Below are 20,972 nucleotides of genomic sequence, written 5' to 3'. Positions count from 1 at the left end.
GATCAAATTGGGACTGAGATCATATGGACTTGGATCAGCTGGAGACTTGGATCAACTACGGACTGTGTTCAAATAGAGACTGGGATCAGATGTGGATTGGGATCCTATGGACTGGGATCAAATATAGACTGGGATAAAATTGGGACTGGGGTCAGATATGGACTGGGATCATATGGACTGGGATCATATGTGTTGGGGAAGCTCAAATAGGAAAGCCTTATAAATATGACTGCCTGGCAAAAGGTTTAGAAAATACAGAGACTGAGATGGTAACAAGTTGTGACATACCAAACCGTAGTTACTGCACAAGTAGAACACAATCGCACAGCCAGGATGAAGACAATCCCCCCTTCTGGTTGAACAATGCCCTTACCTACAGGTAGGTCCAAGGGTCAAATGGAATGTTGGATCTCACCCCAATGTACGGTTCATCCCACACCTGTAACCCTCCCCTGAAGCATCAGGAGTCTGTGACCCCATTGGCCCAACTCTTGTTCCAGCCCACCTTGAAGCCCCTGACAAGGAGTCCCTGAGGAGCCAGACGCTCTCTTGGAACTTCCCTTCTCTTGGAACTGCCCCTCTCCTGGAACATCCTCTTGGGATCATCTCTTATCTCTTATCTCCCTCTACCCCTTGCCTCTCCCTTCCCCCACGCCCTCGGGCCTGCCACGGGTCAGGTCTGGTGACTCCAAGCAGGGCCTTTCACCCTCTCTAATAAACCAGATATTCTAAGGGCAGCCTCCAGAGATCTCTCGTCTCCATCCACCCAAAGCGTCCTGAAGTCCAGCGTCCTCAGAATATGGACTGGGCTCAGCTAGGGACTGGGATCAAATATGGACTGGAATCAAATATAGTCTGGGATAAAATAGGGACTGGGATCAAATACAGACTGGGATCAAATAGGGACAGGGAACAACTAGAGATTGGGATCAAATATGGAACTGGGATCCTATAGACTGGGAAAAACTGGACTGGGATTATATGGAATTGAGATCCTATGGAACAGCATAAACTTTCTAACATGACACATATAATATTCATTGTAACACTTGCGAAAAGCCAATTATAAATATGCATTTGTCACAATCTCTCCTCCTTTTCTTTATAAATCATTCGGCTTGAGCAATATTTCTTATCCTCTTGCATTCTTTGGACTCTGTTGGTAATGAAATAAAACATGGGATTAAACAAAGAAGAAATATCACTTGTAACACATAAAAGGAAGAATCCTAATTTCTTCCACCATCCCATTCTCAATACATTACCCCACCTGTTAGTTTTTAACATTATTTTCCCTTTGGTTGTTTTTGGACTGATACCAGGGTCATAATTTTTTTCTGATATCCTTTGTTTTTTCCAGGATGACGCCCTCATTGCCATCTATTTTCAACAATCTGTACACCCCACTCTTTAGCCAATAAATAGCGTAAAGCCAACCTATTTTAATACACTGCAGTTATAGTTTGGCTTTGCTGACTCAGTATTAATTTCAGTGCCTGAGCAGCTTTTTTTATATATAACTGCTTGGAGTCCTATAATACGATGCAGTATATAATTTGGGGTTAATACAGGGCTAGATTGCTGTGCTGGTTTCACCTTTTTGTTTACTAATTGCCTTTTTACCGAATCTTGGACTATATATCTAAGATCAAATGTAAAACAAATCCATCTCTCTCCTTTTGGACATTCCATGCCCCAAGTATTACTACTTTTTCCAAAATTCCTTGTAATCCAATATTTTCCCCATTTTGCCTGCAGGTACTCAGTTTGGGTGGGTCTGTGGCTGTTGACATGGGTGTGTGTAACAAAAAGGAACTTTGGTTCCTTTCAGTGTAATACTTTCTGTAGCATTTGGGACACGATCTTGCTGGTATCTCAGAAGGGAAAAGACAACAAATGAGAGACAGAAACAGGAATGACAGAGGTCTGGCATGGCTTATACCCCCACCTCCCCTGCCTGTGGGGTTGCTTCCCACAGCAGGTACGTGTGATCTTCTCGGTGGTGAGTACAGTGCTCAGTCCAGGCTTGCCCTCTGTTTCCCTTGTCACTCCTTTTTACTCATTTTTTTAGGCAAGTCCTTTTCGACACTCCTTAACTGTGGTTTCCCACCATTCCTCAGGTATCTCTCACTCAACAGGCACTAATAATCCATCCACAAAACAAAGTTATTACTTCAGTTTTTGAGTTCTTTCTGTATAGGGGATTGATTCAGTACTCGATACCTCTTGCAACAAGAACATAGATTTTGTGAACTACAATGCCAATTATTCTCATAATTTAAACATTCATTTATAGCCCAGCTGGCATGTCCAATATGAGGATGAATCACATAAAGTAGACAGTATAGTACTGATGGCAATTTCCCTTCTTCCCTGTACAAGCCACAGGCTGAGGCCAGGCTATAAGAACTCTTTGACTGAAACACTCCCGACCCTCCTGTTTGAAGTGGCAGTGTTCCTCTGCCAAGGAGGTGTTGGAGGCGTCTCAGGGTTTATTCAGGCCGGGCTTAGAACCAGTGATGCAAGCTTTGCCTTATTTCTCAGTGAGGTGTTATTCTTTGTACCTGCCTTGGATCATTTGGGTCTTCCCAAACCATTACCACCCAGTCCTGGTTGGAAGTCAATTTGGTATCACCCGGTTTCGATGTGATAGTCCTTTCCTCAAGTTTCTTCACAAGTCCTTTGGTTTTGCTGGCATGAATTCACCCTCTTTCCGTGGTTTGGATTGCTGCTTCAGTGGTACCTGGAACGGATTTCCTAATAGCACAGTGTTAAAAGAAAAACAATACTGCATGAACTTTTACCATTAGTTTTCTTTAAAACTTTCTGAGTTTAACTAAACTCTTTTTCTACAGGCACTTCTTCTTCTTGTATCCAGCTGTGTTAATAGCTGCAGAGACCAATTCTTCTTCCTGTGAGCTATAATTAGTTAAATAAAAAAGACCAGGCCAATTTTAACATGAGATGTATCACATCTCTTGCCTTTTACTTTTTGGGTAACATTTAACTGTTTTAGTCTTACAGACTTTTAGTCTTCACAACAAAAGCCTTCTCTTCTTAACAACAGCAAGCAGAAAGAAAAAAGAAATCTTGCTTAAGACAATAAACCACTTTGTGAGAGTCACAATCTCTGCCTTGATCTTATATCTACTGGTGGTCCTGTTCACAGCCTTGGGTTTAACTCTGTCCTTCACCACTTCCCCCCCTCCTTGTTGTCACTCTGCCTAGCAGGAATGGGGGAGAACTTACAGATAGCTGTGGCTGAGGGGACCTTGGGGGTGTATTTCGCTCTCCCCTTCGCTCTCTTTCTCTCTCTCTCTCTCTCCCTTTCTATCTCTTTCTTTTTCTCTCTTCACATTTCAGCAGCCACATTCCAATATCAGTCCACTTTCCAACATAAGTCCTACATCCTGGAGAGGTGAGTCTGCCAATCACCTCTCCCCCCTTTTTCAACTTCCTTACAAAGTAAATTACTTTTTTTATGCGTGTTCTGCAGGCCTGTAATTCACGGCACCCTCCACCAAGGCTACCAGCCACTCACAGCTGACAGTGCAAAAATAAAGACTTATTTTGCTATCACAATTTTTCATTCACAAGCTTGAAAAGGTTGCAGGAACAAAGTAAACAACAACTTACTTCCAAAGTGACCCTGCCTGCACCAAAACAAATTTAAGGCAATGCTAGTTAGTGCAATGCAATTTGCAACGAAGCCAAGGTTTGATTTGGGAAGGCCATCTGAGGACACAGAGCATGAGTTTTACAAATCTGTATTTTGAAGAGGGAATGGACAAAATATGAATAGAGTTGAGGGCAGGGGGAGGACAGCAAGTGAGGAATTTTTCTCTGCAATACTCTCTTTTCGACTGCCAGGAAACACTCTAACACTCTCTCCAAGGAGATAAAGAAAAGCTCATAAAAAACAATCTACATTACATATACTACCATTCATCTACATTTACTCACTTTTATTTTTCACTAACTCTCACATACAACAAGAAGATACTTTTTACTTTCAAACAGTCTACATTACTTATCTACACCCTGAGTGCTCTTGGAATGTTAATCCCTCAAGCCAGCAGGTTTGAATCCTGGATGCTCTTGGGCACTCTTATCCCTCAATCCGGCACTCCACGGGGTTCCTCTTCTTCCTAAGATCCAGTCCCAGTTTCTCTGGGAGGGATTCTCTCTTTTTTATCACTCGCTTGGTCTCTTTACTGGCCGTTTTTCACACGAAAAAGACAAAAAGCAGCATGAGAGACTACAGCAATCACTTGGCAAGTCTGGGATACCCAGCAGCTTCTGTCACACACATTCATTCCCCCCTTATCCGCCCCATCCCAACAAATACTCACCTATCCTTTGTCCTTGGGTCTTGGTTCTTCCTGTACACTTTAGTCTTGGGGCTAATTACTGTGGTTTTAGGGAATGCTTTCCCTTTTCTTTGTTTTATTGTCTCCTTTTGCCCATAGATCATAACCTGTGTCTGGTCACACACCAGGGGAACAGAGCGAGGCTGCCTAAATAGGGCAGGACCCTCTTCCTCACCCTGACTCTCCCAAGGCCCCGGCAGAGAGGTGTTAGAAACCATCCTTTGCTACCATAATTGTGAAAAACGCCAATCACTTGGCTTTTAAAATTTTAATAATAATAACATGGTTATTAAAATAGTAAAACAATCAGAGTAATAAAAATTTAGAGTTAGGACAATTACAAGACAATAAAAAGCAAAGAATTAAGGATGTCCAGATGCTCTGGGGCACTTAAGCCACAACAAGCATACCTTGTGAACAAAGGAATCACCCCTAAAACTACACTATTGCATATTCATATATCCTTCATGGTTATGCATACATTCTATTTAAAACAAGAAACTCTGTCTGTTATATGCCAACTGTTTCCTTTAATCCCCATGGCGTCTTCGAGTCTGAGCAAGGCCTGAAGAAATTAGATTCTTCTGACAAGAAAACCATAAATTCCTCTTCTTTGGAAGATTTGGGTGTTCTGTGATGGTTATGTCAAAGCGAGTATGTCATTCCTTAAAAGAAAACCCAGATACATAGTTTCTATTTTAACTACTAAAGCTTCAATTTAACTACACAACTACATTTACAGTACTATTAAAATGTTAATACAGCACTACTATTCAAACTAACATATGTGCATTTTTCACCTTGGGCGTCTGGTGGAGTATCCCCGGAAAGTGCCCATCTCTGCAGGGAGACACGTGTTTTCAATTGTAAATTAGGTCTTTCTTTCTCTGTCATCTGTGGTTCCCAGTCTTTCCCGGCTGGGTCTTCAGGTCTTTTAAAACTTTAAAAATCTTTTTCTACTAGCACAACTGACTTCATGTAAATTTTACATAATCACGAATTATTCCACAATTTATATTACAATGGGGCTGCACTGATCCCCCCGCAGGTCCGTGGGGATGCAGAGATCCCCCTGCAGGTCCATGGCGATGCAGAGATCCCCCTGCAGGTCCGTGGGGATGCAGAGATCCCGCTGCAGGTCCGTGGGGATGCAGAGATCCCCCTGCAGCCCCTGGAGGAGCCAGGCTGGAGCTCGGGGATGCCTGAGAGGAGGCTGTGACCCCGTGGGCAGAGGGGCCCCGCTGGAGCAGCCTGGCCTGGCAGGATCGAGCCCGTGGCACAGTGACCCACGCTGCAGCACTTGGAGGGGGCTGTGCCCCAGGGGATGGACTCGGCTCGGAGAAGTTCCTGGACAAGTCTCGGCTGGGAGAGAGCGCAGGGTGCAGCAGGGAACGACTCCTGTCCCTGAGCAGAGGGAGAAGCCGCGGGGGATGAGCTGAGCACGGCCCCATTCCCTGTCTCCTGCCCTGCCGGGGGAGGAGGTGCAGCTGGGAGCAGGGAGGCGTGGGGAAAGCTGCATTTAAGGCTCTGCACTGACTTCTCCTCATCCTGCTCTGAGTCTTTGGAGTTTTCTGCCAGAAATCTCTCCCCTCCCCCGCTCACCCACAGGGCTTTGGGCGGGTTTCCCTTTTTGGGGGAAATCAAAGCGAAGCACCGATGCACTAATGAGGGGCAGGAGAAGGGAGGCTCCCGGGCTTCCCGCAGAGCCGGAGGCACGGAAGGCGCAGGGCCGGGAAAGCCGTGGCGGGAGGTGCGGAGAAGTTTGTTTGTGTGGGTAGCTCAATCCCGCCTCGGGCCCGGGCCCGTCCCGGGGCTGTTGCTCATCTCCGGCTTTGCCCTCACGCAGCGCGGGGGGCCCTGAGAGCGCGGGGCGAGTCTGGGCCGTGCGCAGAGCCCGCCCCCAGCTCGCTGCCATTGGCCGCTGGTGCCGTCAGTCGCGGTTGCGGCGCGCTGATTGGTGGGAGCGGGGCGCAGCACGGCCCCGGCGGCGGGCTGAGGGCGGCCGTGGGCGGGCAGCGGCGCCATTGGCGCCGGGAGCGTCTGTGCGGGCCCGGGAGCGGCGGCAGCGGCCGGAGCGCGGTGAGGCGGCGTCGGCGGAGCTCGGAGGCGGCCCCGGCGCAGGTGGGAGCCGCGCTGGGTTCTGCGGGGGCTCGGGGCTGGCTGCGGGCGGAGGGGGCGGCAGGGGGCTGCGGCGGCTCGGTGGTGCCGTGTCCGGCCCGTGCCGGCCCCGGGCTGAGGGCGCGGCGGGAGCGGCTGCCCGCGGTCTCCTTCCCGCCGGGGCCTGGGCAGGAGCCGCTGCCGGAGCAGCGCTGGCTCGGCCCGGCTGCTGTGGGTAGGACAGAGGGGGCTGCCCCGCGGCCGGGAGCGTGCGGGGAAATTCCCGTCGCCGGAGGTTTCTGTGGCCGGAGGAGAGCGAGGAGTCCTGTAAAAGTGACTTTATTGCCGAGCAGGGGGAGAGGCCGTGGGGCATTTGCCGTGCGCTCTCTGCCATGGTTGTAGTTCGCAGCCTCCTTTTTATCCTCATTTTCCCGGCCGCATCTCCCTCTGCCTTTGCCCACGGGCTGAGGTCCTTGGAAGGTTCAGACTTCCCGATGCGCCTGCTGCCTGTCCTCGTTAATATGCACCCTCCTTTTGTATACCAGCCGATATTCATGGCTCTGTTAAGCCTTTGTTCTTCTCCTCGAAGTTTGAGAATGTAGCGGGACTTTGAGCAGCTGTCTGGGTCAATTTGTGACATTTATTGGAACTGATGGTTTCTTCCGTAGCTTCCTTATCTACAAGTGCCTGGCTCTCTCTCCAGGCAGATTCACTCCTTGACTCTGTTTTGTTCTTCCCGGGTGCTCTTTGGTTTTGGGATTATTCTCGGTGCCCTCATTCCCTGTCCTTTTGTAGCCGTTTGTGGATCAGGAGGCCTGGCTGCCACCTGCATCCCCTGGCTCAGCTGCTGGATGAGCTGCACTGCCAAGGTGTGGAGCATGGTGAAAAGATGAGAGTTGCTGCAGCACAGAAGAGGAGAAGCAGCATTCGTTTAACCCCTCTTCTGCCGGGGAGCCACATTAGCGTGTCCCATTCCCATCCTTTCCATGTTTGGACCAATACATAAACTGCTCTCCTATTTCCTTTGTTATCTTTTTCAGCACTTTTCCCTTGTCATCTCTTTGCCAACAGCAGTTTGAGCCATTTAGTTTTCCACAAACTCCTCCTTTTTCTGCTCACAGATAATCTGATCCCATCCCCTGGTGAAATGTTGTGTTCCTCTTTCAGTGGCTTGGTCAGCAGGAAGGTCAGGAGCTGGAGCTGTCTGGTTGGTTCTTATTCCGAGGACAGCTTGTAATCTAATGATGCCATTGAAATGATAAATGGGTTCTCTGCCTCCTGATATGAATTGGTTTGGGTTCCCAGGGGCTGGTCCATGGTGTTGTAGAATTTTTTCTGGTGGCCCTTCATCTTTTCCCCATTTCTGGGTGCTCCCTGCAGCCGGGGCTGCATCAATTGACCGCATTTTTCTAATTACATCATCAAATACTTGAATTCCAACTAATTTCCCTGAACTTGTTCTAGCAAAAGCCCCAGTGCTCTGATACACCCTGTACAGCACAGACAGTGACAGCAGATGTTGGAGTGGGCAGGGGGATGATCCCCCCCTTATTTTAGTGAAGTTTTCACAACATTCTCCATTTGCTGTTTCCCTTTGCAGTCTCAGCCATTTCTGTTTCAGAGTCAGATCCTCACCATGGGCTCTGCCTTCAGCCGTGCAGATTCCATCTGTGCAAGCAGGCAGAGCTTGGGGTGAGGGGCAGAGGGAATCAGCCAATTCCTGCCCCAGGCCAGAAGAGCCAGGTACATTGTCCCCACTCTGCCCCAGGAGTGTTAATTTGCATTTCTAAAGCTCCTCCTGGGTGCCTGGAATGCAGCTTCTCTTCCAGAGCAGCTTCAGCAGCCTCACATGTGCCCCCCCCCCCCAACCTGCTGCTTTTTCTTTTTTTTTTTCTTTCAAATCTTCTATTTATTTTTTTTCCTTCAAATCTTCTATTTATGAGTTAAAGGGTCACCTTCAAATATCTTCTAGTTTCACAAAATGTTGCCTTAAGGTGAACGTCGAAAAACCCAGACCAAAATTTTTCTATCTCTAAGAGCCACGCACAAACATACACAAAAATTTTCCAAGTCAATTAAATTTTTTCTCCTTCTCCTCTAAGTAAAAACTTATTCTCTCATCCCTGACCCAAACCTAACCAGCAATATAGAAGTAGAAGTAATTTAAAAATACTGTAATGCTCTAAACTTAGCGCTGAAACTGCAGGAAAAAGAAAAACTACAACAATATGTTTATTGTTAGAGTCAAGGCATTCCTTGGTTCTGGACAGGATGTGCAGCAGAAATCATTCCATCCCCACATAGCCCGGGTGTGCAGAGAAAATCGTTCCATGACACGTAAAGTATCAGTAAAATATATCAGAGTATATAATAAATAAAATACTATCGGAGTAAAACCTCCGTGGCTTTTACTAGATTTTTCCCAAACTTGATACAGTCTGAACCAGTCTAAATTCACTGGTTTAATGTTCCAAAGTTTCAACTTGTGCAGTTTTTAGTATTTGGTTTCCTATTGGACCCGGATTTCTTTGCTTCAGCTGTTAATGAGGTGGGAAGTGCTGGATTTCCTTCTCAGCCTTTTGCAGACCAGGTGTCTGCAGCCCTGGCAGTGTCTGGGGTAGGTGTTGGTTGCTGTTTGCTGCTGGGGTTGATGTTTTGCTGCTGGGTGTTATCTTTGTGGGCATCTTTTGGGCCATTCCCAGTGTGTTGAGGTGTTAAACTCATCTCCATTGAGTGGTGTAACATCCCTTAACAAAGCCTTTAACATTTCTTTCCCCAAGGCCAAGGCAAAGCAAGCCTGAGTAGAGAAATCGAAGGTTAACAATGTTAAAGTCTATGAGCTGGTGTATTTTCCATCAATGCCATGGCAGGCAGGGCAGTGTGTGAGTGTAAGTGAGAGCCAGAGTGGAATTGTCCCGTGCTCTTGCCCAGCAGCTGTGGCAGGGCAGGCCCAGAGAGCGCTGAAGCTGCAGCGGTGGCAGCAAGGGCTGTCCCCGGTGCTGGAGCTGCCAAAGGAGGGTGGCCAGGCCGAGGATTTCAGCAGAGGATGTGTGGGCAGGCCCAGGGCCTTGCCCCGCTGTGGAGCCCTGGCTGCTGCTGCGCTGCCTTCAGTGCAGCTCAGTGGGGGCCTCCCATCCTCCTGCTGCAGGCGGGAAGTGCAAATCTCCGGGGCTGCAGAGACCTGGAGCCGAGGCTGAGGGGTCCCCCCGTGCTCAGCTGTGCTGGCGGCTGTTTCTGGCCTCGGGGCCACTTGGCACGGGCCACGCCACTTGGCCACCAGTGGTGCTGCTCTGCACTCCTTAGGCAGGAGCCGATGTCCTGCTGGGATGTTGGCAACAGCAAAGTGCCAAGGCAGGCTCTGTGCCAGCCCAGCTTCCTGGGGCAGAGATGGCACCAGAGACAGGATTCTGGCCACAGACTGCTTTAAATGTGCATCCCTTATCTCCACCCTGCACTAGGTGGAGAATTCCCAGGGTAAGGAATTCCCAGGATTAATTGCAAGGGAGAGAACTGAATATCTGCCCTGGCTCGGGGTCTTGCCCAAGCCAATGGCAAAAGCCGTACCCATGGCATCTTGGTTTCTATCCCCAGCTTCCAAAGGTGTTTCTTTCCATCCCCTTTCATTCTTTGCACCCAGCCTGAGCTGTGGGGGTGCCAGGGGTTCTGGAGGTCCCATTGCATTCCTAAAGCTGCCATAACCCCCTGGAGGATCTTTCCTGGAAAATGAGTTCTGCTCTCTGAGTCTATGACTTCCACAATCCCTTTTATATGAATTATTTCTTTCAGTGGTTGCTGAGCAATCAGAATTGCTTTTGCCCCCCTGTTAGGTGAGCTGGTGTCACCAGAAGATATTGAAGCCTTCCTGCTCAGGGCATTTCAGTGCCCGGCTCTTACAAGCACACACAGCTGTGCCGGTTGAGCTGACCATGGGGGGTAACCTGGGCTTTGTCTGATTCCCTTTCCTCAATAACAGCGTGTCTTGGAACTCTTTTCCCTTCTGCTGCCCTTGAAGAGCCATCCCCAAAGACATTTTCTGCCTCAGGCCAGGCAATGTCTCCTGAATCTCCCCCAGGCTGGGTCTGGAGCTCTGTCACTTGAATGCAGTTCTGGGTTTCTTCCCAGCCCCTCTGTGGGCTGTTCAAACAGGAGGCTGGGTTAAACCCTTCCCCTGTCCTCAGTTCTGAATCCTCCTGTGCCACTGAACAAGTTTCACACTGTAATAACCGAGCACTGCTCATCCATTGCGAGGCTCTTTTGGTTATCAAAGCTTGAACTTGATGGCAGACTGGAACAGTTGGAGATCCTGTTGTCATCAGGTTTTGGGCCTCGGTTCCCGTTGAAGCTGTGACTGCACAATTCTGCAGACAATGAGGTCACTGTGGCCACTGGGTGGAACTTGTTGGACCAGGAATTCCTTTGGCATGGCCCTGTTGAACATTCACCTACAATTCCAATTTCTTTTCTGAGTCTGGAAGAGCCACAGCTGAGGCATCAATATTTTTGGTTTTTCATTTTCTCAAGTTTTGATCACTTTCTCCTGTCCATACCACAGCATGGAGGCTGTCTGGGGTTACAAAGTCCTACAATGTTCTGGCTGGAACAGAGAATCCTCAATCCAGGCTGTGTAATTCCCTATTAATTCTCAGAATTGTCTCTGCTCCTTTTTGTTCTTGGATAAGGTTACTTCTGAGATTGCCCACACCTTCTCTTGGTCATTCAACCACGTAACTTCAGTCAAAATATGTCCCAAATATTTAATGTTTTTCTCCACCATTTGCACTTTTCCCCTTAATACTCAAAAGTTGTTTTTTATCTAGAACATTCAGCCATTTCACAGAGGCTTTGTCTACCACTTGTTCTTGTGCTCCTCATTGGAGCCATCAGATTCCCTGACTGGCAGGATAGGAGTGCTGTAGGGAGACATCCCTGGCTCCAAAAGCCCTGCCTTTAGCAGGGACTCCATACCAGGCTGTGAGCCCTTCCTTCCCTCCCCTGGAACAGGGTGTTGCTTTTAGCCCCCACTTGTCCTGGTTGCTTCCAAGTAATTTGGAGAGGCTCCACATCAAATTTTCCCTCTGGGGCTGCCCACACCTCTGGGTTCCCTTCAGCACAGGCCGTGCCAGACATTTGACACAAAGGTACAGCAGCAATAGCCTCTGTATCACCTTTTACAATATTACAATGCCACCATCAAATTCCTTCCTAGTTAATTACAATCAGAGTAGGAAGAAAAGAAATTGGTTTATTTCAAAGCTATCCTCCACAGCTCCTAATAATGATTGAACAAATGACACCAGCTCAGCTTTCCCATTTATTCCCTTAATAATGAAAACATTCCTTTACAATGTTCCCCCCTTAGGTGTAAGATTCAGAGGGGATGGAGAGGCCCCTGTGTCCATCAGGAGAGGCCTCCTCTGGATGCAGACCCAGCCTGGATGTTCTCCAGGGCTGCAGTGTGGTGGGTCCCCGGTGGGATGGGAGCTCAGGGAGCCCTGACAATCCATGTCCATGCAGGGGTGGACTCGCTCCTCCTGAGGGTGCTGCTGTCTGTGCTTGCAGTGTCCTTGTGGGCTGCAGCTGGAGCCCCGACTCCTTCCCAGGGGCTGTTTGGGTGGGCTCTGCCCTGGCCAGGAGGGCAATGCCTCTGCCAGGTGCTTGTGGCCGACGCCGTCCCCTGGGTGCTGGGGCCCCCTTGGGTCCTGGGGTTGGTCCCTCAGGGGCTGTGGGAACTCTGCCATGGCCTTTGCCTTCAGCTTGGCCTTTTGCTCATCCCTCCTTGCCTTCAGCTGCTGTGCCTTTGTGCTCAAGTGCTGCAGGGCCTTCTTGTGCCACTCCTGCAGCCCCGGTCACTGCCTGTGGGTGCTCATCCTCTGAGAGCTGCTGAGCTTTCTGCAAAATCTTTTCTTTCTGCAGGGACCCAAACCAAATTCTTAAGAGAAAATCCTGATCCTTCCATGTGCACTCTGCATTTCCCAGATGTTGCTTTGTTTTGCTCCTTGTGCTCAGGGTCCCCTGCACAGCCCGTGTGGCAGAGCCGGTGCCTGTCCTGCCGCAGTGTCCAAAGGCGGCCCCCCCGGCGGGCAGGGCCGGCAGCTCCCCGGGGCCGGGCAGCGGCCGGGGCGTCCCGCAGCCTCCTGGGGGCCGGGGGCCACTGCCGGCCCTGCCCGGGGCTGGTGGGCTCAGGCAGCGCCCGGCGCTGAGCCCCGGCTGCCCCACAGCCCCGGCCCGGCCCCGCAGCTCCCCACAGGCCCCCAGCCCTGCTCCCGGTCCCGCACCTCTGCGCCCGCTGCTGCCGCTGCCCACCACAGAGAAACCCCTGACATCCTGACCTCCTGCTTTTCCTCTCCTGGAAACTGCGAATTCAAAGTATCAGCTGGTAAATTGTCAGGATAAGACCCTGCTGAAAAACATCCCAATCCTGAGTATTTTTCTGTTCCTCCTCTTTGCCATCATCCTTTTTCTTACCACACACATTCCTCCTGCTGCTTCTTGCCTGAACCATATTGCTGCACACTCTCCTTCACCCGATCCCTTCCCAGCACACCAACACCATCCATCCCCTGTTGTCCAAATCCCTTCTCTCCTTCCCTTATTGCCCCCCTGGGTGTCCATGTCCTTAGTTACCTCTGGGGGAATGTGCAAACTACCTCAGCATTCTCCCATGGGACCCTTCAGAGACATTTTGGGATCATCCTCCCTTTGGCCAGGAGCCCTCCCTGGCTTTCCCTTTTCTCCCCTCCATGGGTGCCCTGCCATGTTCACTCCCCGAAGATCCCAGGGCACTCACTGATGAGATTTTCAGTGCTCTCTCCCTGCTGACTCTTCACAGACCCCCCTGATGTGTCACTCGTCTGTCTCCTGGTCACTCCCGGGTCCCCAATCAATCCCCGGTGCCGCCGCCAGCCAAGGGAGCCGATCACCCAAAGTGGGTGAGACACCTTCAGCTGCACTCCCTGCCCCAGGGTGTGCGGGAAAATTGACATCACCAGGGATTCTGTCCACAAAGCAGACAGAGGAGTCCTGTGAAACTAATTTCATTCCTAAAAATGGGAGAGGCCATGGGACATTCCCCATGGGATCTCTCCAATTGCTGGAGGACACAGCCTCCCTTTAATCCTAATTCTCCTGGCCACATCTCCCTCTGCTTTCCCCACTGGCTGAAGTATTTGAGAGCTACAGACTTCCCAATCCACCTTCTGCATACCCAACTTAATATGCTCCCCACTTTTATATAGCAAACGATATTCATGGCTCTGTTAAGTCTTTGTTGTTCTTCTGGAAGTTCATGAATAGAGCAGGACCTTGGCTGAGCAGCAGTCTATGTCATCAATTAATAACATTTTCTAAAACCGATTCCTTCTCCTGTCACTCCTTTGTTTACAGCTCCCTGGCCCTCTGAGCCTTCCCCAACTGGACTCCCCCCCTCGGCCCCATCGCCCCCCGAGGGGAATTTGGGGAGGTGGGAGTGGGGCAGCGCCAAGGCCGGGCCCCCCCGCGCTGTCCTGGCGGGAGCGGCTGCAGTGGGGACCGAGTGCGGGCGGGAGCGGCCGAGAGCCCAGCGCTGCCCCAGCCCGACCTGCCCCAGCTCCATCCCTGCCCCTCGGCTGGGATGCTGTGGGTCTGGGGGGAAGAGGGAGCCGGCAGTGGGTGCTGGGCCTGGGGGCAGGAGGAGAAGGGAAGGAGAAGCAGGCTTGAGGAACAGAATGGTCAAACAATGCAGGTGGGAAGAGAAGGTGGGATTGTGCAGGAGAAGGAGGAATAGCAGGAGAAAGAGGAGTGTGAGGAAGAGGAGAGACACAGGCGGAGAAAGAGGAGCAGAAAGAGGAAGCAGCAGAAGGTTCCACCCCTCCCTGTATCTGCAGCCTCCCCCCAGCCCCAGGAGTGTTTCTCCCCCCACATGCATCAGGTGACTGTGGAGGGGGATCCAGGATTTTCACGGGGTGAATCTTGGTGTTTCTGAGCTTTTTTGGGCTAAATGTTGGTGCTTTGGTTTTATGTGGCAGCTGAATCTTTATGTTTTGGAGGAGGTTTTTGCTGACTTGTGATGTTTGGGGAGTTTTTGATCTGTATCTTGAAGTTTGTGGGATTTTTGGGCTGAATCTTGGTGTTTTGGAGGTTCTTACAGACACAGGATTCCCAATGACTTCCTGAGATGAACTGGAGCAAGGAGGAACGTCTAGTCCAAGGTGCTCTCCTCTTGTTTTTTTCCCCAAACCAGGATTTTTCATTCCCTGGGCGTGTCTGGATGGAGGAGGAGGAAAAGCCCCGGAGATGCTGCAGGAGGAGGAGCTGCAAACCCAGCCCAGGGAGCTGTGGGGAGGAAAGAGCCCCCCTGAGCCAGGAAGGCGGGCGGAGATCCAGCCGGAGCTCGGAGCTGGTGGAGAAGCCTAATGGCAGGGAGAAGCCCCACAAGTGCTTGGAATGTGGGAAGGGTTTCAGCTGGAGATCCCATCTGATCCGGCACCAGAGGATCCACACTGGGGAGAGGCCCTACGAGTGTGGGGAGTGTGGGAAGAGGTTTCAGAGAAGCTTCCATCTCCTCAGACATGGGCGGAGTCACACAGAGGAGAGGCCCTTCCGCTGCCCCGACTGCGGGAAGGGCTTCAACCGCAACTCCAACCTCACCATGCACCGGCGCATCCACACCGGGGAGAGGCCCTTCGAGTGTGGAAAGTGTGGGAAGGGTTTCAGAGACAGGTCTGGCCTGATCAAGCACCAGGTGACCCACACTGGGGAACGGCCCTATGAGTGCTTGGAATGTGGGAAGTGCTTTGGGCGGAGAGCAGACCTGAGAACACACCAGCGCATCCACACAGGGGAGAGGCCCTACGAGTGTGGGCAGTGTGGGAAGAGCTTCTCACAGAGCTCAAACTTGACCCAGCACCAACGGAGGCACCACTAAGGGAAGCCCTGTGAGTGCCCCGAGTGAGAGAAGAGCTTGGAGTGAGGGAAGAGAGTGAGGGAAGAGCTTGGTACGCTGCTCCAGCTCCATCCCCCATGGGAGGATCCGGGCTTGATGATCCCCAGTGACCCCCGTTGGGCAGAGCCCTGCTGATCTGTAGTCCTGGTGATCCATGCTGGGTGTGGGGAAGGTGTTGGCTTCTTCTCCTGTGCTGCTGTGATTTGGGGGGGTTCCCATGGATGGGGGATGGGAGGTGAGTGGGGGTCCTGGTGCACTGCGGGGGGCTCATAGCTCGGGGGGTCCCAGCGCTTTGGGGGGTCAGGGAAGGGGGGAAGCAGTAAATGGGGGGGTCCCAGTAAATTGGGGGGGACCCTGATGATAATAGTGGGCCTTGGGAAATAACGGGGGGGGGGAAGGACCAAACCCTAAGGGACTCCCCTAGTGCTGGTGAACCCCCCGTGCCCCCCCAGCCCTTGGGGTCCCCCACAGTCCCTGCACTGTTCCTGGGGGTCCCACGGCTCTGGGGGGTCAAAGGGGACAGGATGGAACCTCCGTCATGGATGGGGGGCACAAAGGGGGTTCGGGCCCAGTGCTCAGGGGGGTCGGTGCACGAGGGGGGCCCGGTCCCTGTCCCGGTGCACGGGGGTGGCGCTGCCTGGGGGGTCCCGGTGCTTGTGGGGTTCCCAGGGTTCGAGGGGGGTCCGGTCCCTATCCCGGTGCTTGGTGAGGGGGGGGCAGTGCCCGGGGGGCTCCCACTGCTCAGTAATTGGGGGGTGTCAGAATCCAGGACATCCCTCTGGCTGCCCTGGATGGATCCAGACCCTGGCAGGGGCCTCGGAGACCTTGGCATGGTGTCAAGAACACCGGTGGCTGTGGTTTTAGCCCCTGGAGAAAATTGCCAACTTTGCATGGGGAATTACAAGGCACAAGGGTTTGAGTAGCGTGGTAGGTGAATTAACACAGGGTGGAAAAGTAGAATTTTAACATTTTAAAATACGGGGTTCAATGGGACAAGGTGGAGGGATCTGGGTGTGTCCTGACCTTCTTCTCCTTTTTGCCCTCCATGTCTTGCTGTGATGGTGACACTTTTCTGTTGGTTGAAGGTAGAGACACACTGTCCAACATAAACGATAGATATTGGCACGTTATTGTAAACACAGTACAGGTATTTAGTGTAGAAGGCAAACAGCGCCCTGAGGGCAGGGAGACTGCCACAGACCGACCTGCTAGACAGAGCTCAGCAGAGCGGACAAAGCTGTTAGAGAAAAGGGAAAATAAACGGCCCTGAGAAGCAAAGCTCCGCATCTCGACTCCTTCTCTGCCCGCGCGGGCTGGGAGAAAAGGACTTTTCACAATCTCGGGGTCATCTCGACCCCCAGAAAGCCAAGAGGGGGTCTCCACTCGTCCCAGTGCCCGGTGAGGGGGGTCAGTTCTCAAGGGGGGTTCGGGGGCACTGAAGGGGGTGCGGGTGTGGTTTTTGGGGGGTCCCGGCGCCCCCCGGGGCAGGGTCAGTGCTCAGCAGTGGGGGCTGCCTGGGGACCCCCCCGACCCCAAAATCACAGCCAGGTCTCCTGCAAGGCACTGAGGGGAGGCTCGTTCACCCCCCCGCCCCCACCAGCATTGCCACACACCTTCCCAAAGTGTCCCCAAGTACTCCCAAAGTGCCCTCAGAATGTCCCCGAGTCTCTGCAGAGGTGACACCGGCCTGATGACGGCCCAGTGGTGATGTTGCTCTGTGCACAGCAGCCTCGGGATGTCCTCCATGGCTCTTTGGCACCGCTCGGCCACTGCACAGCCACCGTGGCCAGGAGAGGGACAGAAGAAGAGGGTGTTGATGTCCCCAAGTGTCCCCAGCAGGTGATGCGTGGCCAGGCGGGCACTGGCCTCCCACAGCTGCTCAGCCTCGGCCGCTGTGGCCACCAAGGCCGCACGGAAATCGGGACACCTCCGTTGTCCCCTCCAGGGCAGCCTCGATGTCCCCGAGCCGGCGCTGCAGCTCCCGGGGGAAGGTGGTGGCTTTGTCACACGCGGCCACCAAGTCCCCCAGCAGCCCCAGGTACAGCTCCAGCCGCTGTCCCCTCCCGGTGGCCGCATCCCTGCAGGCGTCGCGGAGCTCGGTGGCCGCCTTGGCCAGCCGGGCCCAGCTGTCCATGAGCCTGTCCAGCACACGCCTGGCGCTGGCCAGGGCTCTCACACAGGCCCAGGTGGTCCCTGGGGTGTCCCCGAGGTTGGCCAGGGTCCAGCCCAGGGAGGGGACAGGGCGGTGGCCCAGGGAGGGGACACGGTAGTAGCGCAGGGCGTCCTGGAGATGAAAGATCAAGGTCCCCACAGCCACCCGCAGGAACTCTGGGGACACGGCCAGCAGCACGTCCCTGTGCGGCCTGGCCACGGTGGCCATCAGTTCTCTCAGGGTGGCCACCAGCTCACCCAGTGTGGCCACCATGGTCCCTATCGCCTCCAGCAGCTGGTGGGGGACAGCTGGGGATGGGACAGGGGAGGTGTCAGGGGCCTGGTGGCAGTTGTGGCCTCCTACAGTGGCCCCTGTGCCCTCCTGTGGTCCCGTTTGTCCCCTCCCTGGAGGGCTCTGCTGTCCCCTCTGTCCCTTTTGTCACCCTCTCGTCTCCCACTGTTCCCCCCCCGTTCCCTCCTACCACCCTCAGTCCCCTCCACCCGTCTGCCACCCCCGTGTTCCCCTGTACCCTCTGCCACCCCTCTGCCCACTCCCCGCCGTGTCCCCCCTGTCCCCTCCCGCCCCCCTGCCGGGATTGTCGCACCTCACGGGGCTCCATGGCCTCTGGGGACACTCCGGGGAGGGGACACGGCCGGGGACAGTTGGGGACACGCGGGAACGCGGCGCGGCCGGAGAGGGGAAACAGGAAGAGGTGACGTCATCGCCCTGGCCCTGCCCCACCTTTGGCCGTTTTTGGGGGGTCCTGAGGAGATTTTGGGGGGGTCCTAGATGAGCTTTGAGGGGGTCCCAGGTGTGGCTTGGGGAGTCCCATGTGAGGTTTGGGGGGTCCCAGGTGAGGCTTTGGGGGGGTCCCAGGTGAGGTTTGGGGCATCCCAGATGAGAATTCTCGGTGATTTGGGGTTTCCCAGCTGCCCAGGTGAGGTCTAGGGATCCCAGGAAAGGTTTGGAGATCTCAGGTGAGGTTTGGGGGCTTCCAGGTGAGGTTTAGAGGGTTCCAGGTGAGGTTTGTGTGGTCCTGAGGAGATTTTGGAGGGGTGCAGGGGAGCTTTAGGGGGTCCCAGGTGAGAATTCCCAAAGATTTGGGGGTAGCCAGGTGAAAACAGTTCGGGGGGGCCGAGGGGGGAGGGGCTGGGGAGGTTTCGGGGTGTGTCCCATGGGTGGGTGAGGGGCGGTGAGGGAGGGTCTGGGGGAATTTGGGGGGGTAGGAGCGGGCAGGATGAACCCCCAGACACTGACCACGCCCTCTTTAGACCCCGCCCCGTGTTTTGGCCCTGCCCCTTGCTGCTGGACACGCCCACCGAGCACCCCGCCCCCTCAGGCCCCGCCCCTCCCAGTTCCCAGCTCTGGGTTCTGGCCCCGCCCCCTCCTGAAGCCCCACCCCAAATTAGCCTTGGCCCCGCCCCCGGATAGATTTTTATCAATGGAAACCAAAAATCGCCACAAATCGACCCAAAAATTCAAACCCAGGGGAGTGGGGGAGCAGGACCACACCTGTGATTTTGGGGGGCTCCAGGTGGGCTTTGGGGTGGTCCAAATGAGTTTGGGGGATCCCAGGTGTTCCTGGGTGGGTCCAAGTGGGTTTTGGGGGAGTCCTCGTGCATTTTGGGGGTCCCAGGTGGATTTAGAGGGGGATCCAGGTGAGTTTCAGTGGGGTCCCAATGAGTTTGGGGGGTGGGTCCAGCTGTCCCTGGGTCGGTCCAGGAGATCCTGGGTGGGACCAGGTGGGTTTTGGGTAGGCCCAGGTGGTTTTTGGGGGGATCCAGGTGTTTTTGAGGGAAGTTCAGATGTCCCAGGGTTGATCCAGGTGTCCCTGAGGCATTTCCAGGTGGTTTTGGGGGTGTCCCAGGTGTAATTTGGGGGGATCCAGGTGTTCCTTGGGGCTCCTGCTCTGTGTGTCACCTCAGCAGCTGTGATGTTGTGATGTTCCCCCCCTCCCCAGCTGTCTCATTCCCCAGGTGCTATGATGTCATACACGTGACATCACCATGTCCCTGCACAGGTGGCTCTGTCTCGCTGCACCCACCCAGGTGTGACATCACCTGTGTCCAGGTGTGACATCCGTCCCCAGGTGTAACATTACCTGTGCCCAGGGGTCACTCAGGTGTCACTCAGGTGTTACTCAGGTGTGATGTACCTGTGCCCAGGTGTGCCAGGTGTCACTCAGGTGTGCCAGGTGTCACTCAGGTGTCCCTCAGGTGTCCCTCAGGTGTGGAATTGTGTTATTATATGTTTTATTATGTATAATTTCGTTCCATGTACCCCCCCCGCACTCTGTAGCGACCCCCCGGGTTTTCCCATCTGTCCCCGCGGTTTGCCTTCCCGGGAAAGTGCAGAGTCATTGTGTTTACATCTCAGGCCATCTGTCAGTCACGCGGCGGGGTCGGCAGACGCCCTGGGACCCTCCACCTGTCCATTCCCCATTGGATGTACCCCTGCACCCCACTGCCCTCAGACCCCCCGTGGCGTTACCCCATTGGCTGCCCCGGGTTTCCCCTGTTCAGTACTTAACCTGCGGGCTGGGGACGCCCCGGGCTTTTCTCTCGCCCGGCCCCCGCGTGCTGCTGCCGCCCCGCTCCCCCGCCGCGGCTTTTCTCTCTGCCGGCCCCCGCGTGCTGCTGCTGCCGCCGCCGCTCCGGACGACCCTGCTGCGGCTGCTTCACTCCGCGACCGCGGCTGCCGCTCCCGCCACGGCACCCGCGTGAGTCGGCCACCGCGCCGCAGCCCTGCGCGCTGCCTCCCCTGGCTCGCGGCCAGCTCCGGAGCGTGCCGCCCCGCCCCTGACCGGCAAGGCGGCACAAACAAACTCCAGCGCAGCACGCCGCAGTCTTTTCGGTTTTTGCTTTCCCAGCCAAACCGCAATAAACCGGAATTCTGCCTGTGGGAGAAAAGTCTCTCTCCCTTTATTCGCCGCGGGACACGCCTCTGCTCCCAGACCCACGTAGCACCAGCCGACGCCCGCGAGGGCTCGCCGGAAAAGACGGAGACTGCCCGCGCTCCCCTTCCGCCACAGAGCTAGCTGGGACAAAGGGGGGAAAAGAGAGCACTACGGCAGTTGTGGCGCCCAATGTGGGGCTTGGGAACTCCAGGCCACGGACTGAGGACTGCTGAGCCCCAAGAGGCTGGTGGATTTACCTTGTGGACGTTACAACACCCTCGCAAGCTGCGGTTCCGTTTTAAGGAGCCAGGGCTTCCAGAGGGCTTGGACCTGCAGCTTTGGCTTGCACCGCTGAAGTTCGGTCCCCCCACGGCGAAAACTTCACAGCTGGACTTTTCGTTTCGCCTTTGGACGTCGCTGGACCCGTGTTGAGTTACCGGGGTCCCCTGGGCTGGGTACGCCCTGCTCCTTTTGGGGTGGGTTTCTCTTTCTCCAACAAGGGGGTGATAAGATCCCACATTTTTTCTCCCGCTGCAG

General features: G+C 53.8%; 1 protein-coding gene and 1 long non-coding RNA gene across 3 annotated transcripts in view; one reads left to right on the top strand and one right to left on the bottom strand.

Annotated features, from left to right (window-relative positions):
• LOC140680592 (uncharacterized) overlaps positions 1–20,972 on the bottom strand; it is a 402,733-nt gene that overhangs the window by 312,900 nt on the left and 68,861 nt on the right. The window lies entirely within an intron of this gene.
• Positions 1–20,972, top strand: part of LOC140680617 (uncharacterized) — a 58,745-nt gene that overhangs the window by 2,303 nt on the left and 35,470 nt on the right. Inside the window, exon 2 of the mRNA XM_072918594.1 lies at positions 14,907–15,359. Within this exon, the coding sequence (XP_072774695.1) occupies positions 14,907–15,359 (453 nt within the window). The remainder of the gene's footprint in view (positions 1–14,906; positions 15,360–20,972) is intronic.

This window comes from Taeniopygia guttata, chromosome 25 (genome assembly GCF_048771995.1).
Source record: "Taeniopygia guttata chromosome 25, bTaeGut7.mat, whole genome shotgun sequence".
Taxonomy (NCBI): Eukaryota; Metazoa; Chordata; class Aves; order Passeriformes; family Estrildidae; genus Taeniopygia; species Taeniopygia guttata.
The sequence above is the reverse complement of the archived record's forward strand: the minus strand, read 5'-3'. Positions and strand labels throughout refer to the sequence as shown.